The 22042-nt window shown below is 31.6% G+C and overlaps 3 protein-coding genes across 3 annotated transcripts in view; 2 read left to right on the top strand and 1 right to left on the bottom strand.

Moving 5' to 3' along the window:
• LOC111679743 (pre-mRNA-splicing factor ATP-dependent RNA helicase PRP16) overlaps positions 1–15952 on the top strand; it is a 61403-nt gene extending 45451 nt beyond the window's left edge. Inside the window, exons 3-5 of the mRNA XM_023441338.2 lie at positions 14033–14945; positions 15015–15156; positions 15254–15952. Coding sequence (XP_023297106.2) covers positions 14033–14945; positions 15015–15156; positions 15254–15851 — 1653 coding nt within the window. The 3' untranslated portion in view covers positions 15852–15952. The remainder of the gene's footprint in view (positions 1–14032; positions 14946–15014; positions 15157–15253) is intronic.
• Positions 15953–17722: 1770 nt separating this feature from the next.
• LOC111679723 (xaa-Pro dipeptidase) lies at positions 17723–19660 on the bottom strand. The gene is made up of 2 exons (XM_023441316.2): positions 19419–19660; positions 17723–19332 (listed from the first exon to the last, which is right to left on the bottom strand). Exon 2 carries the CDS (start codon positions 19323–19325, stop codon positions 17886–17888), a length of 1440 nt encoding a protein of 479 aa, XP_023297084.2. The 5' UTR covers positions 19326–19332; positions 19419–19660; the 3' UTR covers positions 17723–17885.
• An 823-nt stretch (positions 19661–20483) lies between these two features.
• LOC111679727 (protein screw) lies at positions 20484–21971 on the top strand. The gene is made up of 2 exons (XM_023441320.2): positions 20484–20942; positions 21009–21971. Exons 1-2 carry the CDS (start codon positions 20531–20533, stop codon positions 21938–21940), a joined length of 1344 nt encoding a protein of 447 aa, XP_023297088.2. The 5' UTR covers positions 20484–20530; the 3' UTR covers positions 21941–21971.
• Positions 21972–22042: the final 71 nt, after the last annotated feature.

Here is a 22042-nt window from a genome sequence, read left to right as displayed (position 1 = left end):
GCATTGATTAGATTTTAAACAACCTAAATTACACACATTATTTTTAAATGCGATAAGAATTAAAAAAAGTTTAAAAGGTGTTTTGGCATATTGCTAACACTAGTAAATAATTTCCAAAAATGGAAAAAGGTGCTAAATCCGAAGCTGATCATTTGTCAACAGTGTTCAAAACACACCACTTACGCCATATATTACACCTCTCCACAGCGTCTTGTCACATTTTTAGTTCTAGTTCTGTTCTAGTTCTGTTCTAGTTTTGTTCTAGTTCTGTTCTAGTTCTGTTCTAGTTCTGTTCTAGTTCTGTTCTATTACTGTACAAGTTCTGTTCTATTACTGTACAAGTTCTGTTCTAGTTCTGTTCTATTACTGTACAAGTTCTGTTCTAGTTCTGTTCTAGTTCTGTTCTAGTTCTGTTCTAGTTCTGTTCTAGTTCTGTTCTAGTTCTGTTCTAGTTCTGTTCTAGTTCTGTTCTAGTTCTGTTCTAGTTCTGTTCTAGTTCTGTTCTAGTTCTCTTCTAGTTCTAGTTCAGTTCTAGTTCAGTTCTAGTTCAGTTCTAGTTCAGTTCTAGTTCAGTTCTAGTTCAGTTCTAGTTCAGTTCTAGTTCAGTTTTAGTTCAGTTCTAGTACAAATCTATTTTAGTTCTAGTTGTTTTCTTAGGTTGGAACTCAATATTGAACATATGTTGCTTTGTTGAAAAATGAGTGGCGTTTCGGAGTCTTTACCACAGATCTTTTACCTTTATTTTTAACTTGTATGACAAATCAAATATCTCTTAGCACAACTCAGTATATTTCGTTATTACATGCCATGTGACGTCGTTAATTTTTTGGTAAAAGAAACTTTGAAAAGTATTAAATTTATCTTTATGTCTTACAAGTCAATCTAATCATTCAAGGTCTTTTTCAAATTTAGGTGAGATAAAAAACAATATAAACTAAAAATAAAAATAATAATTTTTACAATATTTGTATGATAAACATCTGAAAACTGTCACCGACATTCGACAATACTGAAAATATTAATTTAATACACAATAATATGGGCGCCATATTGAGTGGCATAATATTGAAATACGAATAAATATAATATTAAAATAAATACTAGACAACAAGTACAATTGCACTCGCCAATAGAAGAGAAATAAAGGGAGAAGCAAAAATAGGTGTTTGTTTTCAAAAACTAACAGATCTTGTAGATTAAAAATCTAATAATATATATATATATATGACCTTCAAATGAGTCAGACTATATTTCAAAACTGCATAACTTTCTCATATCTTCGTGATTTAAAGCCATTACTCACTCATTCATTTGCATTACCCTATCTGTCTATAAATTGTGGTATGCCTACACTAACACGGTTCCTGAGTTGCAGTAACATTTATCCACACAAGTATTGAAACGTTTGTACAAATGTGCAAATCTTTCCTTTGCGCCCCTCCATGCTCATTGGCATGCATCTGTTAAATCAGCTATAAACTAAAAAAAATATAATATAGATAGAAAAAATTAAATTTATTTTCCAATCTTACAGTTGGCCATATGAAAAATACATTTTTTTCTCTCTAGTCTGTCAGTCGTTTAATGGTGGGTACAACAATAAAAGCAAAATTTATTTTTAGATTTTTTTGCAAAGTAAATTTACAAAAAAAAATTTATAAAAACAAAATAAATAAATAAATAACAACAACTGGTCGAGCACATGATAACAATAAAAAATTTACACAGTCTCTGACATAAGTTTGTCAGTTCATTTACAATTTGGTTTAAACTAGTACTTCTTCTTCTTCTCATTATGAATTTGCAAGGTGAAACAGTAAAATTTCTCTTTGTAACTTAGAGTTCTGGTGTCAAGTGTTAGTTCATTTTCTAGCTTAAGTCCTAGTTCAGTTCTAGTTTAGTTTTAGTTCTGTACTAGTTAAGTTTTAGTTCAGTTCTAGTTCAGTTTTAGTTCAGTTTCAGTTCAGTTTCAGTTCAGTTTTAGTTCAGTTCTAGTTCAGTTTTAGTTCAGTTTTAGTTCAGTTTTAATTCAGTTTTAGTTCAGTTCTAGTGCAGTTCTAGTGAAGTTCTAGTTCAGGTCTAGTTCAGGTCTAGATTAGTTCTAGTTTAGTTCTAGATTAGTTCTTGTTCAGTTTTAGTTCAGTCCTAGTTCAGTTTTAGTTCAGTTCTAGTTCAGTTCTAGTTCAGTTCTAGTTCAGTTCTAGTATAGTTCTAGTTCAGTTCTGTTCTAGTTCTGTTCTAGTTCTGTTCTAGTTCTGTTCTAGTTCTGTTCTAGTTCTGTTCTAGTTCTGTTCTAGTTCTGTTCTAGTTCTGTTCTAGTTCTGTTCTAGTTCTGTTCTAGTTCTGTTCTGTTCTAGTTCAGTTTTAGTTCAGTTCTGGTTCTAGTTCTGTTCTAGTTCTGTTCTAGTTCTGTTCTAGTTCTGTTCTAGTTCTGTTCTAGTTCTGTTCTAGTTCTGTTCTAGTTCTGTTCTAGTTCTGTTCTAGTTCTGTTCTAGTTCTGTTCTAGTTCTGTTCTAGTTCTGTTCTAGTTCTGTTCTAGTTCTGTTCTAGTTCTGTTCTGGTTCTGTTCTAGTTCTATTTCTGTTCTGTTCTAGTTCTGTTCTAGTTCAGTTCTAGTTCAGTTCTAGTTCAGTTCTAGTTCAGTTCTAGTTCAGTTCTAGTTCAGTTCTAGTTCAGTTCTAGTTCAGTTCTAGTTCAGTTCTAGTTCAGTTCTAGTTCAGTTCTAGTTCAGCTCTAGTTCAGTTCTAGTTCAGTTCTAGTTCAGTTCTAGTTCTAGTTCAGTTCTAGTTCAGTTCTAGTTCAGTTCTAGTTCAGTTCTAGTTCAGTTCTAGTTCAGTTCTAGTTCAGTTCTAGTTCAGTTCTAGTTCAGTTCTAGTTCAATTCTAGTTCAGTTCTAGTTCAGTTCTAGTTCAGTTCTAGTTCAGTTCTATTTCAGTTCTAGTTCAGTTCTAGTTCAGTTCTAGTTCAGTTCTAGTTCAGTTCTAGTTCAGTTCTAGTTCAGTTCTAGTTCAGTTCTAGTTCAGTTCTAGTTCAGTTCTAGTTCAGTTCTAGTTCAGTTCTAGTTCAGTTCTAGTTCAGTTCTAGTTCAGTTCTAGTTCAGTTCTAGTTCAGTTCTAGTTCAGTTCTAGTTCAGTTCTAGTTCAGTTCTAGTTCAGTTCTAGTTCAGTTCTAGTTCAGTTCTAGTTCAGTTCTAGTTCAGTTCTAGTTCAGTTCTAGTTCAGTTCTAGTTCAGTTCTAGTTCAGTTCTAGTTCAGTTCTAGTTCAGTTCTAGTTCAGTTCTAGTTTATTTCTAGTTTAGATCTGTTTCAGTTACTTTCATTAATTTTCCTCGGGAACATTTGTTTAGACACTGTACATAGTTGTTTATGCCTAAATAAATAATTAATACAAATGCAAAAACAAAATAAAATGTAAATTATTATTTTTTTAATTGCAATGTTTGTATGTAGGTAATAGGGGTTTGTATGTACATTAATGTATACATTTACTCACAACTGGTTGTAACTTGTACTCTCAGGATGAGCAAATGTTTTGTTAGTGGCAGTGATACCAGATTATATTTGTGATAAAAATTCTATTTAATATTTAATTATAATAGTTTATCTATAAAAATATACATTTTACAGTTCAGTTTCTAAAGAAAAGCAACATTTCGTTATTCTGTGATGTTGTTATAGACCCCTAGTCTTTGCGGACTAACATTTTGGAACGAGTCGAGGAACATCGATTACCGCTTTACAAATTACGCTATTATTATGTTTTCAACCTTGTTCAATCTGGCAATCTTAGTTTTTCTTTCTACGTTTTCAAAAAATATAAAATGCATCAACAGTTTTTAAGTTGATATTAGACAGACAGTAATAAAAAACAAAAATACAAAAAATAAAAAACAAAATCACGAACATTAGACAACGAACGACCCACAGAAAAGAGAGTCAATCACACAGTTTTTTTATTATTGTTATATACGTTTTTCTAAGTATGGTTTGTAAAAATAAATAAAAAAACAACAATTACATTAATTTTTTTGTATTTGGTTGCTTTTTGTTTATAATTTTCGCCACATTACTATGATGTTATTCACCTCTGAAAAAAAAGGAATAAATATGATGATATTGATGATTGTTTACTCATAAAATTGAAACATGCGCCAGTTGAAATTCCTATTTTTTTCTTCTTGTATATTCTTTACGTTTCGCAAATTCCCAAAGAGATCTGTCATGTGTTATTGTAATTATAAAAAATTTTATTATCTTCCTCAAAAGAAAACAATAATAAACAATAAATAAGTCGTGAATAAAAAGTAAACAAATTATGAAAACAATTTAAGAGTCCAAGTAAAAAAAAATACTTTTTCTATAGTTTTTGCATTCTTCTCTTTTATCTCTTCTATGAGATATTTGATTAAAAGAAATTTTATCTGAGTATGTTTTGAATTTAAGAGTAATTTCGATATTTTGGGGCTTGTTCGTTGAAATAAAAAAGATAACAACAAGATTTGCCTTACACACCCCTTTTTCCATTGTTGTTAGTTTTTTTTGCGTTTTATTTTGTTGCTATTATTTACTTTTAATTAAATTATTTATACCTATTACTTTTTACCATTTGTTTTCGAGTGCATGAAGTCAATACTTATGTGTGGGTGGGTAGATGTGTGTGTGTAAATTATTTGCAAAATAAAATTTCTGTGGACATTGTTACTACATTTTTTTGAAATGAATGTTTTTTGTATTAACACAAAAAAAACGGACTACATGATAATGATATACAGGGTGTTGTGGACTTTATTACTTTACAGTCTTAAGGTTCTTTGTCTTTTCAAGAGTCAAGTCTTTGAAACTAATCTAAGCGATTGTAGTTCACTTACTGACTCGGTATTCGGACTCTGATAACTTATCAGGATTTTGCTACTCACAATTTTCATCAACTTAAAAAAAACTTTTCTCTAGAGAAGGAAGAAGTCGTCGGACTCTGACCCTTTACTGTAGCGTATCGTTGTCAAGATACTGACCCATTTTCAATAAAAAATATTCAGATTTTATACACTTTTTTTTTGAAATTTACAACTTTTCTATAGAAAAAAAGTCTTCAGTTTCTGCCAGTTTTTCTCTAGGGAAAAGTCCTCTGGTTTTAATAACTTTTTAAAATTAAATATCCTGAAATTCTCGTAATTTTTCTAAATTTAAGTCTTCACTACAAAAAAATCTTTTCATATTCTGACTACATTTGTGTAGAAAGATTTTCTCAAATTAAAATTAAGTTTCTCAGAATCTGAAAACTTTTCTGGAGAAAAATCTGCCTATTTTATACAATTTTCTTTAAAAAAACGTCTTATAACATTTCTATAAAAAAAATCCTCTATAAAAAACTTCAATTCATTTTTCTAAGAGCATTTTTTTCAAATTCTGTCAATTTCCTCAGATTTTGACAATTTTTTCTCTTTGATTACATTTCTATAGACAAATGTTTTCAAATTCTGACAACTTTCTAAGCTTCGGCAATTTTTCTACAGGAGAATCTTACCGGAAAACTTTTTTATAAAAAAATGTTAAAAAATTAAACAAAGAAATAAGTCTTCAGATTCTGACAACTTTTCTGTTGAGAAAAGTTGTCCGATTCTGAAAGCCAATCTTAATTATGAAAACTTCATCAGCTTCCGGCAACTATAGAGGAACTTCCCCTGAACTTTTTTTGTAAAGAACTTTTAATAATTAAATCTTATAACGTTGTCTAGTTAGTTAGTTGTCAGAATCTGAGGACTTCTTTCTTTTGAAAAGTTGTCAGAGTCTAATGACTTTCCTCTTAAGAAAAGTTGTCAGAATCTGACTTTTTTAGAATTTGTCAGAATCTGACGACTTTTACTCTTTAGAAGTTGTCAGAATCTGAAGACTTTTCTGTATTGAAATGTTGTCTAGTTAGTTGTTTAGTTAGTTGGTTAGTTAGTAATTAGTTAGTTAGTTGGTTAGTTAGTTAGACAACTTTTCTGTTGAGAAAAGTTGTCCGATTCTGAAAGCCAATCTTAATTATGAAAACTTCATCAGATTCCGGCAACTATAGAGGAACTTCCCCTGAACTTTTTTTGTAAAGAACTTTCAATAATTAAATCTTACAACGTTGTCTAGTTAGTTAGTTGTCAGAATCTGAAAACTTTTCTCTTTTGAAAAGTTGTCAGAGTCTAATGACTTTCCCCTTAAGAAAAGTTGTCAGAATCTGACTTTTTTAGAAGTTGTCAGAATCTGACGACTTTTACTCTTTAGAAGTTGTCAGAATCTTAAGACATTTCTGCATTAAAAAGTTGTCTAGTTAGTTGTTTAGTTAGTTAGTTAGTCAGTCAGTCAGTCAGTCAGTCAGTCAGTCAGTCAGTCAGTCAGTCAGTCAGTCAGTTAGTTAGTAAGTAAGTAAGTAAGTAAGTAAGTAAGTAAGTAAGTAAGTAAGTAAGTAAGTAAGTAAGTTAGTTAGTAAGTTAGTTAGTTAGTTAGTTAGTTAGTTAGTTAGTTAGTTAGTTAGTTAGTTAGTTAGTTAGTTAGTTAGTTAGTTAGTTAGTAAGTTAGTTAATTAGTTAGTTAGTTAATTACTAAGTTAGTTTCTTGAAACGTTGCAAGAGAAAGACTGGGGTTTTTAATGCTAACATTGTAAGATCTGACATCGCTTTTACGTCTTTACTGCATATTAAAGCTATAGGTATTTGTATAGTAAAATACTACATCTGACCCTGTATTTTTTGAACAAATCGAATACATACATACATTTTACAATTTATTGCACCTTGTTTATTTAACCACGAACACATGACACTCACATATTTCTATTTACTCTTTCAACAAGCTGGAAAATTCACCATAAAGAGTAATAATTGTCAACCTCGTTAAAGAGAAATACAATCCAATGTATTTATAATGTATTTTTTAAACTTATACTCACGTGAATTTGTCCTTCTGTCAGACAATATTTACAAGTTTATTTTGTATAAATAAAATAAACAAAAAAATAATAATTTTTAATGTAAACAAATTAAATATTTTAAATATTTATGACACATTTTAAAGCAAAACATTTTGAATAACGATGAACAACTGTAAAACAGTGGAGAAGAACATTTTTTTCACTTATAATAAATGAAATTAATTGTAATTTTTTCTTTCTTTATGACTGGACTATGTCAACCTATTAATTTAAATATTTAATTCATTTTAATAAAATATTTTCTATTTATAAATTTAATTGTTTCATATTTAATTTATTATGGAAGTATGTGTCAGTTTTCACTTAAAACATTTTACAAATGGAGGAAATACCAAAAAAAATTATAAATATATTTCTTAACAAAAAAAGAAAAATAAAATTCATTTCCCTGGCTTTATTGAAAAATTATTTTAAAACATCATCAACAAAACAGAAAATTGTTGATTGCAACATATCAAAGTGAATAATGTGAACAATTTTTTTGTTTAAGATAATAAATACTTTGTAGTCAACAAAATTATTAGAATTTTTTGGCTTAATTCCCAATAATTTTATTTAATTTCAATTTGTTTCTTCTGTACTTTCTTGTTAGAATTTATTTAATATGAAAATTTAAATAATAAATAAAAACAAATTTGTTTTAATATTTTTAATGTCTTGGTCACACTGTGACCTTAAGATTTAAAAAAAAAACTAACAAATTTATGTAAATTTTGAACTTTTATAAAAACTGAACTCTTTCTTTTATAGAAAACTTGTCCGAAATTGTTAAGCTGTTCGATAGTGTTAAATTTTCTCAATTTTAAACTGACATAGAAAAGTTTTCAGAAACAAACAAGTTTTATCTACAAAAAACTTAAAATATACGAATATAAAGGCTTTTCTCTATAAACGTGTGACTTTCTTTGTATGAAAGTTACAGAAAACTGAGGACTTTTCTCTATAGAAACTTATATTTAATATCTGTGTATCATCTTCTGTGTAAAAGTGGTCAGAATCTGTAGAAAAGTTGCAGGAAATTTAGGACTTTTCTTTTTAGAAACCCTATAAGTATCAGAGTACTATTTTCTATGAAAAAGTTGTCAGAATCTGTAGTAAAGTTGCAGGAAACTGGGGACTTTTTTCTATAGAAACTTATAAGTAACAGAGGACTATCTTCTATGGAAAAGTTGTGAAATTCTTAAGACTGTTCCCCTTAAAAAAAGCTGTCAGAATCTAAGGACTGTTTTTTGAAACAACTTGTCGAAATCTGAGGACTTTTCTCTATAGAAAAGTTGTCAGAAGCTAAGTACTATCTTCTATAGCAAATTTGTCTGAATATGAGGACCTTTACCTAAGGAAAACTTGTTAGAATCAGAGGACTTTTCTCTATAGAAGTTGTTAGACTCTGAGGACTATCTTCTATAGAACAGTTCACAAAATTTCGAGGACTTTTCTCTAAAAAACATGTTGTCAGAATCTGAGGACTTAGCTCCATAAAAACGTTATCAGAATTTTTGAACTATTCAGAATCTTATAACTTTTAGAACATTTGTTTAAATCTAAAGACTTTTCTCTGTAGAAAAGTTGTTTGAATCTGATGATTTTTTCTATAGAAAAGTTCTCTGAATCTGATGACATTTCTCTTTAGGAGTTGTCAGAATATAATGAATTTTTTCTTTAGAAAAGTTGTAAGAATCTGTTGACTTTTCTCTACAGAAAAGTTTCAGTGTCTTATGACTTTTAAAACAGTTGTTTAAATCTAAAGAAAAGTTGTTTGAATCTGATGATTCTTCTCTATAGAAAAGTTCTCTGAATCTGATGAAAGTTGTCTTTTTGAAAGTTGTCAGAATCTAATGACTTTTCTCTTTAGAAAAGTTGTAAGAATCTGTTGACTTTTCTCTAAAGAAAAGTTGTAAGAATCTGTAGACTTTTCTTTACAGAAAAGTTGTCAGAATCTGACTTTTCTCTATAGAAAAGTTGTCAGAATCTGACTTTTCTCTATAGAAAAGTTGTCAGAATCTGACTTTTCTCTATAGAAAAGTTGTCAGAATCTGAGGAGAATCTGATGACTTTCCTCTTTAGAAAAGTTGTCATATTCTGACTTTTCTTCTTAGAAGTTGTTAGAATTTGAGGATTTTTACTCTTTAGAAGTTGTAAAAATATGATGACTTTTTGTATAGAATAGTTATCAAATTCTAATGACTTTTCTCTAATGAAAAGTTGTCAGAATTAAACGAATTTTCTCTTCAGAAAAGATATCAGAATTTGATGACTTTTCTCTTTAGAAAAGTTGTCAGAATGTGATGACTTTTCTCTTTAGAAGTTTTTAGAATTTGAGGACTTTACACCATAAAAAGGTTGTCTATATCTCATGACTTTTATATTTTGAAAAGTTGTCAGAATCTGACTTTTTTCTTTAGAAGTTGTCAGAATCTAATGTCTTTTTTCTGTAAAAAAGATGACAAAATCTGAGGACTTTTGTCCTCAGATTTTGTCATCTTTTTTGTTGTACATTTCACCATAACTTGAATTGTATGCATTTTTAATAAACAATTATATATATCAAATTACATTAGAATAATAAACAATAATTTCATCACAATATCACGTTTCAATTGTAAACTTTTAAAAATCATTCTTACGATAAGATAAAATGTTTTAGTAAATTTCCCTTACGTTTGATTCTAAATTGAAATTGAAATTTACTCAATATCTTATCAAGTGATAATACCGGGAACAACTTATTATTATCCCCCAGATCAGCATTATTCATATATATATATTCGACCTTAAACAAGTTAATTGTGTGTCACGATATTTTGTCTTAAAAACACGTTTGTTAAAGAAAAAAAACTTTCTTATCTAGAGATAAACGTTTCTAGAGATTTTCTGTTTCAGATATGATGATTAGAATTTTGCTATTTATTATTTATTAATCATAGTTGGAATGGTAATTTTTATAGTTGTTTAAAGTTTGGCTATAAATAATATTTTAACTATTAAAAATTTTGTTTAAGTAATTAAATATTGGTCATTATACTTAGTGTTCTGTTTATTATTTAATTTATGATTTTAAAGCACATACATACATTATTATATATTTGTCATTAATCTTTTACCTAAAATTTGAAATGAGTTATCCGATAGGTAACTAACTTTTTTCTAATAAATAGATGATTTTGTTGCTATTAATAGAATAGAAGAAAAATAAAGAAAGACGAGAGAAAGAAAACAACAAACATATCACAGAATAGAGTCGTAATATGAGGTATAAGTCCAGCCCAGTGCAGACGCGGATCCACGGGGAAAAGGGAAATTAAAACTCCGCCACCCCTCATCGTTAACCCAGAGTTCGATTTCGAGGGTGGCGTGTCATAATGTCCAATGTCATAATGTCCATAGACGTTATGACGCACTAAATTGAGTCATAATGTCCATGGACGTTATGACAATTTCAAAAGTGTTACAATGTCCATGAGCAATGGGACATAAAGTCCATGGATTTCAAAGAGTCCATTTATCAAAAAAGGCTTAATTTAGCGAAGCCGGTGTTCGAAATACCCCAGAGTTTGAAACCCCAGGACACTTTTTAATAGGAGTCCAAAATGTAACAATTACCAAATTTAGGAGCAATTCTTTTCGGGATAAGAGCGTCCCTATCTTAATTTTTAAACAAATTTTCCAATACATTTCTGATTTCAAAGTGTCACAATGTCCATGGACATTATGACATTTTAAAAAGTGACATAATGTCCATGGACGTTATGTCATTTTTTGGTGTGTCATAATGTCCATGGACATTATGACATTGGACATTATGACATGCCACCGATTACGAGCCGTTTCCAAGCTCGAATGACTTTTGCAAAGATCGTTATATATAATGCCAACATAGTTACCAAATTTTCAGTTGGGTTCTATAGTTGAATTTTCTACTTTCTTCGACTTCGACAGTGGTGTGGTTCTCTCTTAATTTTTTGAAATGATTAAAAAACAAGCAGGTCGCATTAGATCAGGGATGTATTTTTTATGTAAACACATACATAAAAAGTGAAACAGCTGTTTCCATCTTATTTTGTTATTGTGTGTATACGGATGGAATTTCATTTTACATTTTCATTAAACTTTACGTATACGTGTGATCGTGTGAAGTGCCCTTTAGCAATTTAACAAATGTAGAAATTGTTTCGCGAAAGACTGTCTCGGAATACAATGATCAACAACATTTTTGGGCCTCGCCAGAAGTGTTTTATTTTTGCCAGTAAGCTTCATCTGGCAGTAGTTCATATTGTCATTTATTTGTTTAGAAGATCTACTGGAAGCCAGTAGTCAACGAATATTTCTCGGATTTATACCCCAGTTTGACTATTGGTGAACATCTTTGGAAAAAAGTGTAATATCAAACTATTTCATTTAATGACTCTGAAGTGGGGAATAAAGTGGGCCTGGGTTTAAGGCCTAGAAACATAAATATACTATCGCTTAACTAATCACAACACTAGTTTCCAGTCAGAGGTCCCAGCAATAAGAAAATACGTTAATTACATACCACAAAGGCAAATAGAGATATATCCGAAGGTTAAATCAAAGACCGTATTTGACTGTAAAAAAGCCTAAACTAAATACTCTTGTAGAGGTAAACTTTGCATCATATAGTTACCAGACCACTCGGGAATTGTCGGCAATGGAAGAGCGAATGTAATAGAATTAAAGGAAGGAAGCTCGAAGCATGTGAGAGTAACACCCAGGAGCACTTTCTTTGTCATTGACATTCTTTCAACGAAATTAAATCCAGACATCTTGGGAGAGATATTACTCTACATTATAATACGTTTAGGAAACTGAGTATCTTAACATCGGACCACCAACTTCTTCTATGATCTTGGATCCATCTGTATAAACGCAGGAGGAGGGATTCTTAAGACTTCCTAAAGATATGAAGTTGGAATTGTGTCATGAAAGACGATCCCGGAATACAAAGATCAACTGTATTTTGGGGCCTCGGCAGAACACTATGTATGGTTTTTTGTTTTACTAACAAATGCAGGCGCTAGGTGTATTTCTACAGCTAACTTACTTACTGGGTTGGACAAAAGTAGTCTAAAGACTCTGATAGGGACTTTGACGGGCCATTGTTCGGTTAGAGCATGTGAGGATAGGAACTAGAGACGTTTGTTTTTTTTTCACAACAAACCTGGGAGTATTTCTGGATGCAATACATGAGTATTTTCGATTTAAAACTGCATCAAGGATTCCGATTTCATCTCTCTCACTTCTAATACTTCGAGATCTATGATTGTTTTTTCTGAAATTCCCCTAAAGGAAATCACAATGGACTCTAATGGACTTCTTTTAACATAAAATTCCCAAAAACTTTTAGGAATTTCCAAAAATCCGCTTAATAGGAAACTCTCATCCCAAAGTTCTTCAAAATTTGTTCCTGTACAAATCATACATATTTATAAATCATTTGTCTTAATTTAGATTTAAAGGGGCCAACACATCTAATACTTATTCTATATTAAATGAGTTGTTATTCTTTAAGTAGAAGTAATGAGTGTAGAAATTTGTTAAATACAATTTAAAAAACCTCTTCCTCGTCCGCACCATTACCACCTTCTTTTTCATAAAACATTTCATTTTTACTTTATTATTTTGTTGTATTTGTCATTGAGTCAAAAAAAATTGTACAATGTACAACATAAATACAACAAAAACAAAAAAAAAAAAACAACAATAATACACTAATACATGCCTACGTGCCGACTAACATGTATGAATATTTGTTTTAAATGTGTAAAAAATTGTTTATTGAATAAAACAACAAAAACAAAATAATCAAAAACATTAAAGAAAAATACACATAAAAAGAGAAATACGTTCAAAGTATTTATTGAAAAGTATCTCTTTAAAAGAGCTGTAAATTGATTACAACTCTTAGAGACTAAGATGTTGTTTATGAAAATGTGTATGAGAAAGAGTTTTTCAAAGGATGTGTTAAGAGAATTAAGATAATAGGTATATGTTAAATGTTCAACTTTTAAAAACAGGACTCTTATAGAATACAAGAGATTTATAAGTTTAGTTAGTTGTTAAATAGTATTCATGTTAAGAATACTGCTTGCTTTATCCACGTCTAGTCTATAGTCAGGTCTATAGTCTAGCCTATAGTCTAGTCTATAGTCTATAGTCTAGTCTATAGTATATGTTAAATGTTCAACTTTAAAAAAAGGACTCTTATAGAATACAAGAGATTTATAAGTTTAGTTAGTTGTTAAATAGTATTCATGTTAAGAATACTGCTTGCTCTATTCACGTCTAGTCTATAGTCTAGTATATAGTCTAGTCTATAGTCTAGTCTATAGTCTAGTCTATAGTCTAGTCTATAGTCTAGTCTATAGTCTAGTCTATAGTCTAGTCTATAGTCTAGTCTATAGTCTAGTCTATAGTCTAGTCTATAGTCTAGTCTATAGTCTAGTCTATAGTCTAGTCTATAGTCTAGTCTATAGTCTAGTCTATAGTCTAGTCTATAGTCTATTCTATAGTCTAGTCTATAGTCTATTCCATAGTCTAGTCTATAGTCTATTCTATAGTCGATTCTATAGTCTAGTGCATAGTCTAGTCTATTGTCTAGTATATAGTCTAGCCTATTGTATAGTATATAGTCTAGTCTATTGTCTAGTCTAAATTACAGTCTAGTCTATTGTCTAATTTTGTCTAAAGTCTCGTTTATAATCTAGTCTAACTATTGCCTAGTCTATTGGCTAGTATATTTTGTAGTCTATAGTCTAGTCTATATCATAGCATATAATATAGTCTGAGGCATATGAACATTTGAATTCTGTTCAGCAATATATTTCACCACTTTGATTTTAAGAGCCAATAGATACAAAGAGAAAACCCAGCTACTCTTACAAAGGACCTTAATTAAAACAAATTCTATAAAATAAATTTCCTTGACCTATTTGCTCCACTAAATTAAGAATTACGAGCAGACAACTGGAATGATTCAATTACTAACAATTAGTTTTGATAACGAGCCAATAATGTTTTCTTAAAAATATATTGTTTTCTTTCTTTTCTCTAGATCGTTGCCAGGCGACGTGATTTAAAATTGATTGTTACCTCTGCCACTATGGATTCCACGAAATTTGCTACTTTCTTTGGTAATGTGCCAACATTTACCATACCTGGACGTACCTTTCCTGTTGATGTTATGTTTAGTAAAAATACATGTGAAGATTATGTGGATGCGGCTGTAAAGCAAGCTCTACAAATCCATTTGACACCTAACGAGGGTGATATGTTGATTTTTATGCCGGGTCAAGAGGATATTGAGGTGACATGTGAAGTGTTGGCCGAACGTTTGTTGGAAATAGAAAATGCTCCCGAATTGTCTATACTGCCAATATATTCGCAACTGCCCTCCGATTTACAAGCGAAAATTTTTCAAAAATCCCCCGAAGGTTTGCGTAAATGTGTGGTGGCCACTAATATTGCGGAAACTTCTTTAACAGTGGATGGTATTATTTATGTTATCGATTCGGGTTATTGTAAATTAAAGGTGTATAATCCACGTATTGGTATGGATGCTTTGCAAATCTATCCCATATCTCAAGCCAATGCCAATCAACGTTCCGGTCGTGCCGGACGTACTGGTCCCGGTCAGGCCTATCGTTTGTATACACAACGTCAGTATAAGGAAGACTTGTTGGCATTGACGGTACCCGAAATACAACGTACTAATTTGGCTAACACCGTTTTGCTGTTAAAATCTTTGGGTGTTGTTGATTTATTGCAATTTCATTTCATGGATCCTCCTCCTCAGGATAATATTTTGAATTCATTATATCAATTATGGATTTTGGGTGCTTTAGATCATACGGGTGCCTTAACTCCCTTAGGCAGGCAAATGGCTGAGTTTCCTTTGGATCCACCTCAGTGTCAAATGTTGATAGTGTCCTGTCAAATGGAATGCAGTGCGGAAGTTTTGATTATAGGTGAGTTTAGGAAAATGTTAGGCAAATTTTTGAATGTTTTATAAAACAAAATATATTGTTTCTTTTTAGTCTCCATGTTGTCGGTGCCTTCAATATTTTACCGTCCAAAAGGTCGTGAAGAGGAGGCAGATGGTGTTCGTGAAAAGTTTCAAGTACCTGAATCAGATCATTTGACCTATCTCAATGTCTATCTGCAGTGGAAACAAAACAAGTAAGTTGCCTACAACCAAACATAACAATGAACACAAAACACTTATTTAACTATATTTTTATTTTTTCATGTATTTTTCTCATTTAACCCCCCACAGCTATAGTTCAAATTGGTGCAATGAACATTTCATACATGTCAAGGCCATGCGTAAGGTACGTGAAGTACGCCAACAGCTCAAAGACATTTTAATTCAGCAGAAACTGAATGTGAAATCATGCGGCACCGATTGGGATATTATACGCAAATGTATTTGTTCAGCCTATTTCTATCAGGCAGCACGTCTTAAGGGCATAGGGGAATATGTTAATTTACGTACCGGCATGCCTTGTCATTTACATCCTACTTCGGCCTTGTATGGTCTGGGCACCACCCCTGACTATGTGGTCTATCATGAATTGGTTATGACAGCTAAAGAGTATATGCAATGTGCCACCGCTGTCGATGGTTATTGGTTGGCTGAATTGGGTCCTATGTTCTTTTCGGTCAAGGAAACGGGTCGCAGTGGTCGTGAGAAAAAGAAACAGGCTGCCGAACATCTTAAGGAAATGGAAACACAAATGCGTTTGGCACAAGAGGAAATTGAAGAACGTAAAATCAAAGCTGCTCAGAGAGAAGAACAATTGGCTAATAAACAAGAAATTGCTACACCGGGTGTCACAACTCCTAGACGTACCCCGGGGCGCATCGGATTGTAGTTTAAAAGGCCGTTTTTGGAATTTTTGTTTTGAATAGCTTTAGTTTAACAAAAGAAAATGATAATTGTTTCTGCTAAAAAAAGGAATAAAGTTGTAAAATACTTTGCAATTTTGTATTAAAAATGTTTAGAAGATCGAACTTTTAATAACTACAGTTGTTTATCTATTTCAGAACATTTTGTTGAATCGTTTGATTTCTATGAATTAATGATAATATGGAATTTTATTTTGTTTAATAAAGATACTCGTAAAGATAGTAACTTGTTGAGGCATATGAAGAGCTCGTCCATAATTACTAATTATTTACATATATTGGAATACCAATTTATCAATAAAATTTATATATTAGATAGATAGATAGATAGATAGATAGATAGATAGATAGATAGATAGATAGATAGATAGATAGATAGATAGATAGATAGATAGATAGATAGATAGATAGATAGATAGATAGATAGATAGATAGATAGATAGATAGATAGACAGATAGATAGATATATAGATAGATAGACAGATAGATAGATAGATAGATAGATAGATAGATAGATAGATAGATAGATAGATAGATAGATAGATATATAGATAGATAGATAGATAGATAGATAGATAGATAGATGCAGCTCTTTCGTCTTCTCGAGTAGAACTTCACACTTCTGCTTTTTAAGCGTTTCTTTCGATGTTTTCTTCATTATTAAAGGATATTGGATAACGAGTCATTTGGGAAGGTATGGCTTAGCTTTGTTATTACTATGTATAATGCAAGAATAGGAGCTCTCATGGGTTCATTTTCAGTCTTCGGACCTTATACTTTTCTTCTTCGTGGATGATTAAAAGCTCTTTTCAACTTGATTTTTTAGCTTCATGTGGGTTTTGATACTCTTTGAATCAGATTTTGTGGGAGGAAGAACCACAATATGATCTTGGGTATTAGTTGGCTAGGGTGCATGTTTGATCGTAAACCTCTCTATAGGATTTAACTTTGGGCAAATTACCTGTAGTTTTATTAGAAGGTTTAAAAGGACTATCATACAGATTTAGTGGAGGTGTAGGAAAATTTTTTTTTCGAAGAGTATAAAAATTTTAAATAATCCTAAAAGTATGCTTGAGTTTTTAGTGCTTATAATTATTGTAGTGCTACCACATGGTTAGAAATAGTGAAAATTTTGGATTACGAAAAAGTTTTTGGTTAATAATTAACAATTATATCTATTCTAAAATCTATAAATTCTTTGCTCAGAGGGTTGGGGATTGTGCAACCCTTTTGATTCGGTTAGATGTGCGCTTTCTAATTTGATTGCCTGAGGTGTAAATATTCATTAAAGAAATTGAGCTTGCATAGATTCGTATAAAAATATCAGTAGAAACTTCGGTGTTATAATATGCGATCTTCCTTTTCCTTGTAAAGCTATAGACTAAATTTGATCATTGTGCAGATTCTCTATCTTGTATTCTATAATAGGACATATCCTAAGTAGAAAATGCGATTTTCCTTTTCCTTGTAAAGCTATAGACTAAATTTGATCACTGTGCAGATTCTCTATCTTGTATTCTATAATAGGACATATCCTAAGTAGAAAAGTTCTTTCTTGGCCAGAAATCCTATAGTAATTTCGGTGCGATAAGTTTTAAAAAGTAATATTAAAAACACAATAATGAAAATTCAAATCAATTCCAATAAATGCATCGTGACCAGCCTTCTAATCGCATTGTTGAAAAGACGTCATTTCGTTTTTTTATCACATAAAAACTCAATATTCTAGAATGTTACAACAATATTTGCTGTTACTGACTTAAATCTGTTTGCTTACAATCTAATCTTTGTATAATTTATAGATTTTCATACAAAATAAACTTATACACAAGAATGGTTATCTTCAATAGTTAAAGCATAATAAATTCTATTTGAAAATATTTTTATAAAAAATCAACAAAATATAATATACACACTTATAATGATTATATACACGTTATTTAAGAACTTTCTTAACTTCCTGATAATCTTGACATTTTTTTAAATATTCCTGCTCCTCTTCAGTCGCGTTCAGCCATACACTTTTCAATTTCTTCAACAGTACGTGGCACAATGGCGAAATTTTCATTGCCATTTTTGGTAATGAGAACATCATCTTCTATGCGTACACCGCCAAAATTACGGAAACGTTCAAAGACTTCTTTGACAATGAACTTATTAAGTTTAGGATCAGCCAAAGCTTTGTCCATTAATATGTCGACAAAGTAACAGCCGGGCTCAACAGTAACATACATGCCATCCTTAAGTGTGCGAGCAAAACGCAACTTACTAATCCAGGATTCAGTGGGGCGTGCAGGTTGGTCGGGCAAATAGCCACCTACATCATGGACATCGAGACCAATAAGATGACCCAAACCATGGGGTTGGAAAGTGCCAGCCAAACCGGCAGACAACATTTCATCTACATCACCCTGCAACATGCCACCGGCCTTTAGGTGTTCCAACAAAACACGGCAGGATAAACGATGCATATCTACCCAGGAAACACCATCTTTGGCTTCTTTTAGAACAGCATTACGGGCAGCCAAGACGGCATTGTAAATGAATTTTTGATCTTCATTGAATTTGCCATTGGCTGGAAAACTGCAAGTGATGTCGGCGGCATAGCCACAATAATTGGCACCCATATCGAAAAGGCACATATCACCATCCTTAACAGCCTTGTCATTGGGAGCAGCAGCATGACCATAATGCAAAACAGCGGAGTTAACACCACTACCACAAATGCAAGTGTAGGAGGCATGACGGCAACCACCAACCGAGTAAGAATGATGTAAGAATAAGGATTCACCCTCGTATTCACTGCGACCAGGACGCATAAATTTCATGACTTTAATGTGAGCATCTGAAGAGACCTTGGCCACATAACGTAAAACCTCAATTTCCTCGGGGGATTTGAGAACACGACACTCGGCAATAATGGGATGCAAAATATCACAATTGACCACAAATTTTTCAATACCCTCGAAAGAGGCTGGCTTGGAGCGTAGACCACTGTCGGTATTTAAGCCACTCAAAGTTAAAATCAATTTTGGAGCAGCCTTTTCAAAGAAAGCATTCAATTCATCGACATAAAAAACGCGATCAACTTCATACATAGCTTTGAATTCCTCCAAACTCAATAGACGACCCATCCAGGTGGCATATTCTTCGGGAAGACGGGGTACAAATAAAACAGACTCACCACTCTCTACATTTAAAACACCATAACAATCGGGTTCCTTGACACCAAACAGATATTGGAAATAGGATTCTTGACGGAAATTGTAGTTGATATCGGTATCATTGAAGCTGACATCTTTGCCACCTTCCAACAAAACAAAGGAGCCCTTTTCCACTGCCTGGCTTTCTCTTAAAGCGTTACATACCTTCTCGCGATTTTTACGAAACAAAGCCATAGGTACGGCATGAGTTTCGGGTCCCATTTGAAAAGTGGCCATGTTTAAGCTGTTAGGAATAATAGAAAATATATCTTATAAGCTTTCTCTATAGTACAATTTATTTTTATTGTATTTTAGTTAAAATGTACTTACATTTTTATTTATTATAGTTTTATCTTGAACTCGCCTTTTATTGTAGATTATAGTTTATTGTTCTCGATTTTCTTTTGTTGCTCGTTTGCTTCTAGCGATTTGCTAATAAAACCAACTCGCTTTGTCGTTGTCCAAATTGCAACTGTTTACTATTCCGTTTGCAGTAATAAAATTTATTTTAATTAAATATGCGGTAAAGTGGGTTGTGTTTTCTTTTTTCTATTTAGATAACAAATTCTGTAGTTTCTTTTACGTTTATTATTTTGTTTTTGTTTATTCTGTGTTTTCTTTTTGTTATCATTGCGGTTTGGTGCTGCCATATTATATTGTTATCATTAGAAATTAGTCAGGGTTCGGAATTCGAAAAAAACAATATTATGATAAGAGATAACGGTAATATTAATGAAAAAATCAATATTCATATATCGAAAAATAAAAATAAGCACTCCCTATAAACTTGAAAATAATCAACTCCTATAATCCTTATAAAAATGCAATGTACAGATCCTTTTTATCAGTTAGCAGAAAATCGTAAAATAATTATTAAAGCGATAGGTGGATAGATATATAGACAGTTAGTTAGATAGATAATTAGATAGATAGATAGATAGATAGATAGATAGATAGATAGATAGATAGATAGATAGATAGATAGATAGATAGATAGATAGATAGATAGATAGATAGATAGATAGATAGATAGATAGATAGATAGATAGATATATAGATATATAGATAGTTAGTTAGTTAGTTTCATTTAATACTTTACCTTTCTTTCGACAAAGGATCACAATGAACACGTGCCAATTGCAAATAAAATCAAATTAGTAAATTCTAGGAATTAAACTGCGATAACACCACTTACATCATGTTGCTCAAAGTAAAGAGCAGGTAATCGATAGGTAATCATAAAAATAGAGCAAACTAAGAACCTTTGGTGACAATAAAATTCTACCCAATTGACCAATCAGATAAGATAAAATAAAACAGGTAGTTAAAAAAACGAAGGACCCTTAAGGACAAATATAAGGGTATATAACGTGTAAACATTTTACATAAGGCAGACAATTGGAATTTAACTAGCAAAGTGTTAATATCTATTATTCAGAAAAATGTTTATTTTAAATTTTGTATTAATAATAACAATGGGCTCAGTTTTTAGCCAAGAAGTAACAGATATAAAAACAGATTTCCTATACGAATCACCAGAACATATGCATAGTCTTCATACCGAGATAAAACAGCCGAATGGCTATGAATTCGATATGGTGGATCTGTTGGGCTTAGGCGACAATCATCATGAACGTTTGAAGAGACAACCTTCGTTGAAAAATTCAGCCTCGAAATTTCTTCTGGAGGTGTATAATGATATTACCGAAAATGAAGCCGAATTGGATCATGTGCGCGAGCATTTGACTCAAGGACGTAGGCAAAGAAGAGCTTTAAGAGAAGAGAATTTTATAACGAAATTCGATCGTATGGAAATTGAAAAATGTAATAATATTATAACATTTTCAAGTAAAAGTAAGTTGTGAAAGGGTGAATTTGTAATAATGGTATTCTTATTAATTAAGGTTTTCTATTTTTCAGAAATTTCAAACTCCAATAACAAACTTATAACCGATATACCTATTGCCAGTGATATGCAAATAGGTTTCAATACAAATGATGTACCACGGGATCTGCAACTTGTACACTCAGCTTTGAGAATCTATCAACAACCTAGTTTGGGTAAATATGTGCAAAATACCGACACCCAAAAGGCCACCATTTCTATATATCAAAGAGTTATGTATCGCAAAGAGTATACGGGAGCCTTGAGAATTCTTAGCTCAGTTAATACTACCACAACGTACAAAGGTTGGTTGGAGTTTAATATGACTCGCATATTAAATCGTTGGCTGATGCAGAAATCTTCACAACCGGGACGCATAAATGAATTGTTAGTGGGTGTCACTTTGGATTTAGAGAATCCTGCTCATGAAACTAAAACTGTGGAAATTTTAGCCAGTGATTTGGGTTTGGTTAAACCGGATTACACTGAGGAAACAATTGATCTGCAGCCTTTTATTATTGGCTATTTTAATGGTCCCGAATTGATGACTAAAATCCAGAAATTACGTTTCAAACGTGATGTTATTAAACGTAAACGTAAAGCCGATTTCTATATGCCTCCTCCACCACCAATTCAGGAAATCTATAAATTGCCCAAAACCTGTGAACGTTTAAATTTCACCTTGGACTTTAAAGATTTACACATGCACAATTGGGTAATAGCACCCAAGAAATTCGAAGCCTATTTCTGTGGTGGTGAATGTAATTTCCCTTTGGGTTCCAAAATGAATGCCACCAATCATGCCATAGTGCAGACGTTAATGCATTTAAAACAGCCCAATCTACCCAAACCATGCTGTGTACCCACTGTTTTGGGTTCCATATCTATATTGCATTATCTCAACGAAGACAGTGTTAACTTAAGTAAATACCCTCAAAGTGTGGCCAAGGAATGTGGTTGTCATTAGTTTTTTTTTAGTAATTATGTGATTTATAAAATTAGATACTTTTTAATTTAACAAATTTTTTTTCTTTTTAATTTGTTTGTATAAAATTTAGTTTTATTTTTT

The sequence above is a fragment of the Lucilia cuprina genome, chromosome 3, assembly GCF_022045245.1.
Source record: "Lucilia cuprina isolate Lc7/37 chromosome 3, ASM2204524v1, whole genome shotgun sequence".
Taxonomy (NCBI): Eukaryota; Metazoa; Arthropoda; class Insecta; order Diptera; family Calliphoridae; genus Lucilia; species Lucilia cuprina.
Note: the sequence above shows the minus strand (reverse complement) of the source record. Positions and strands in the feature narration are given on the sequence as shown.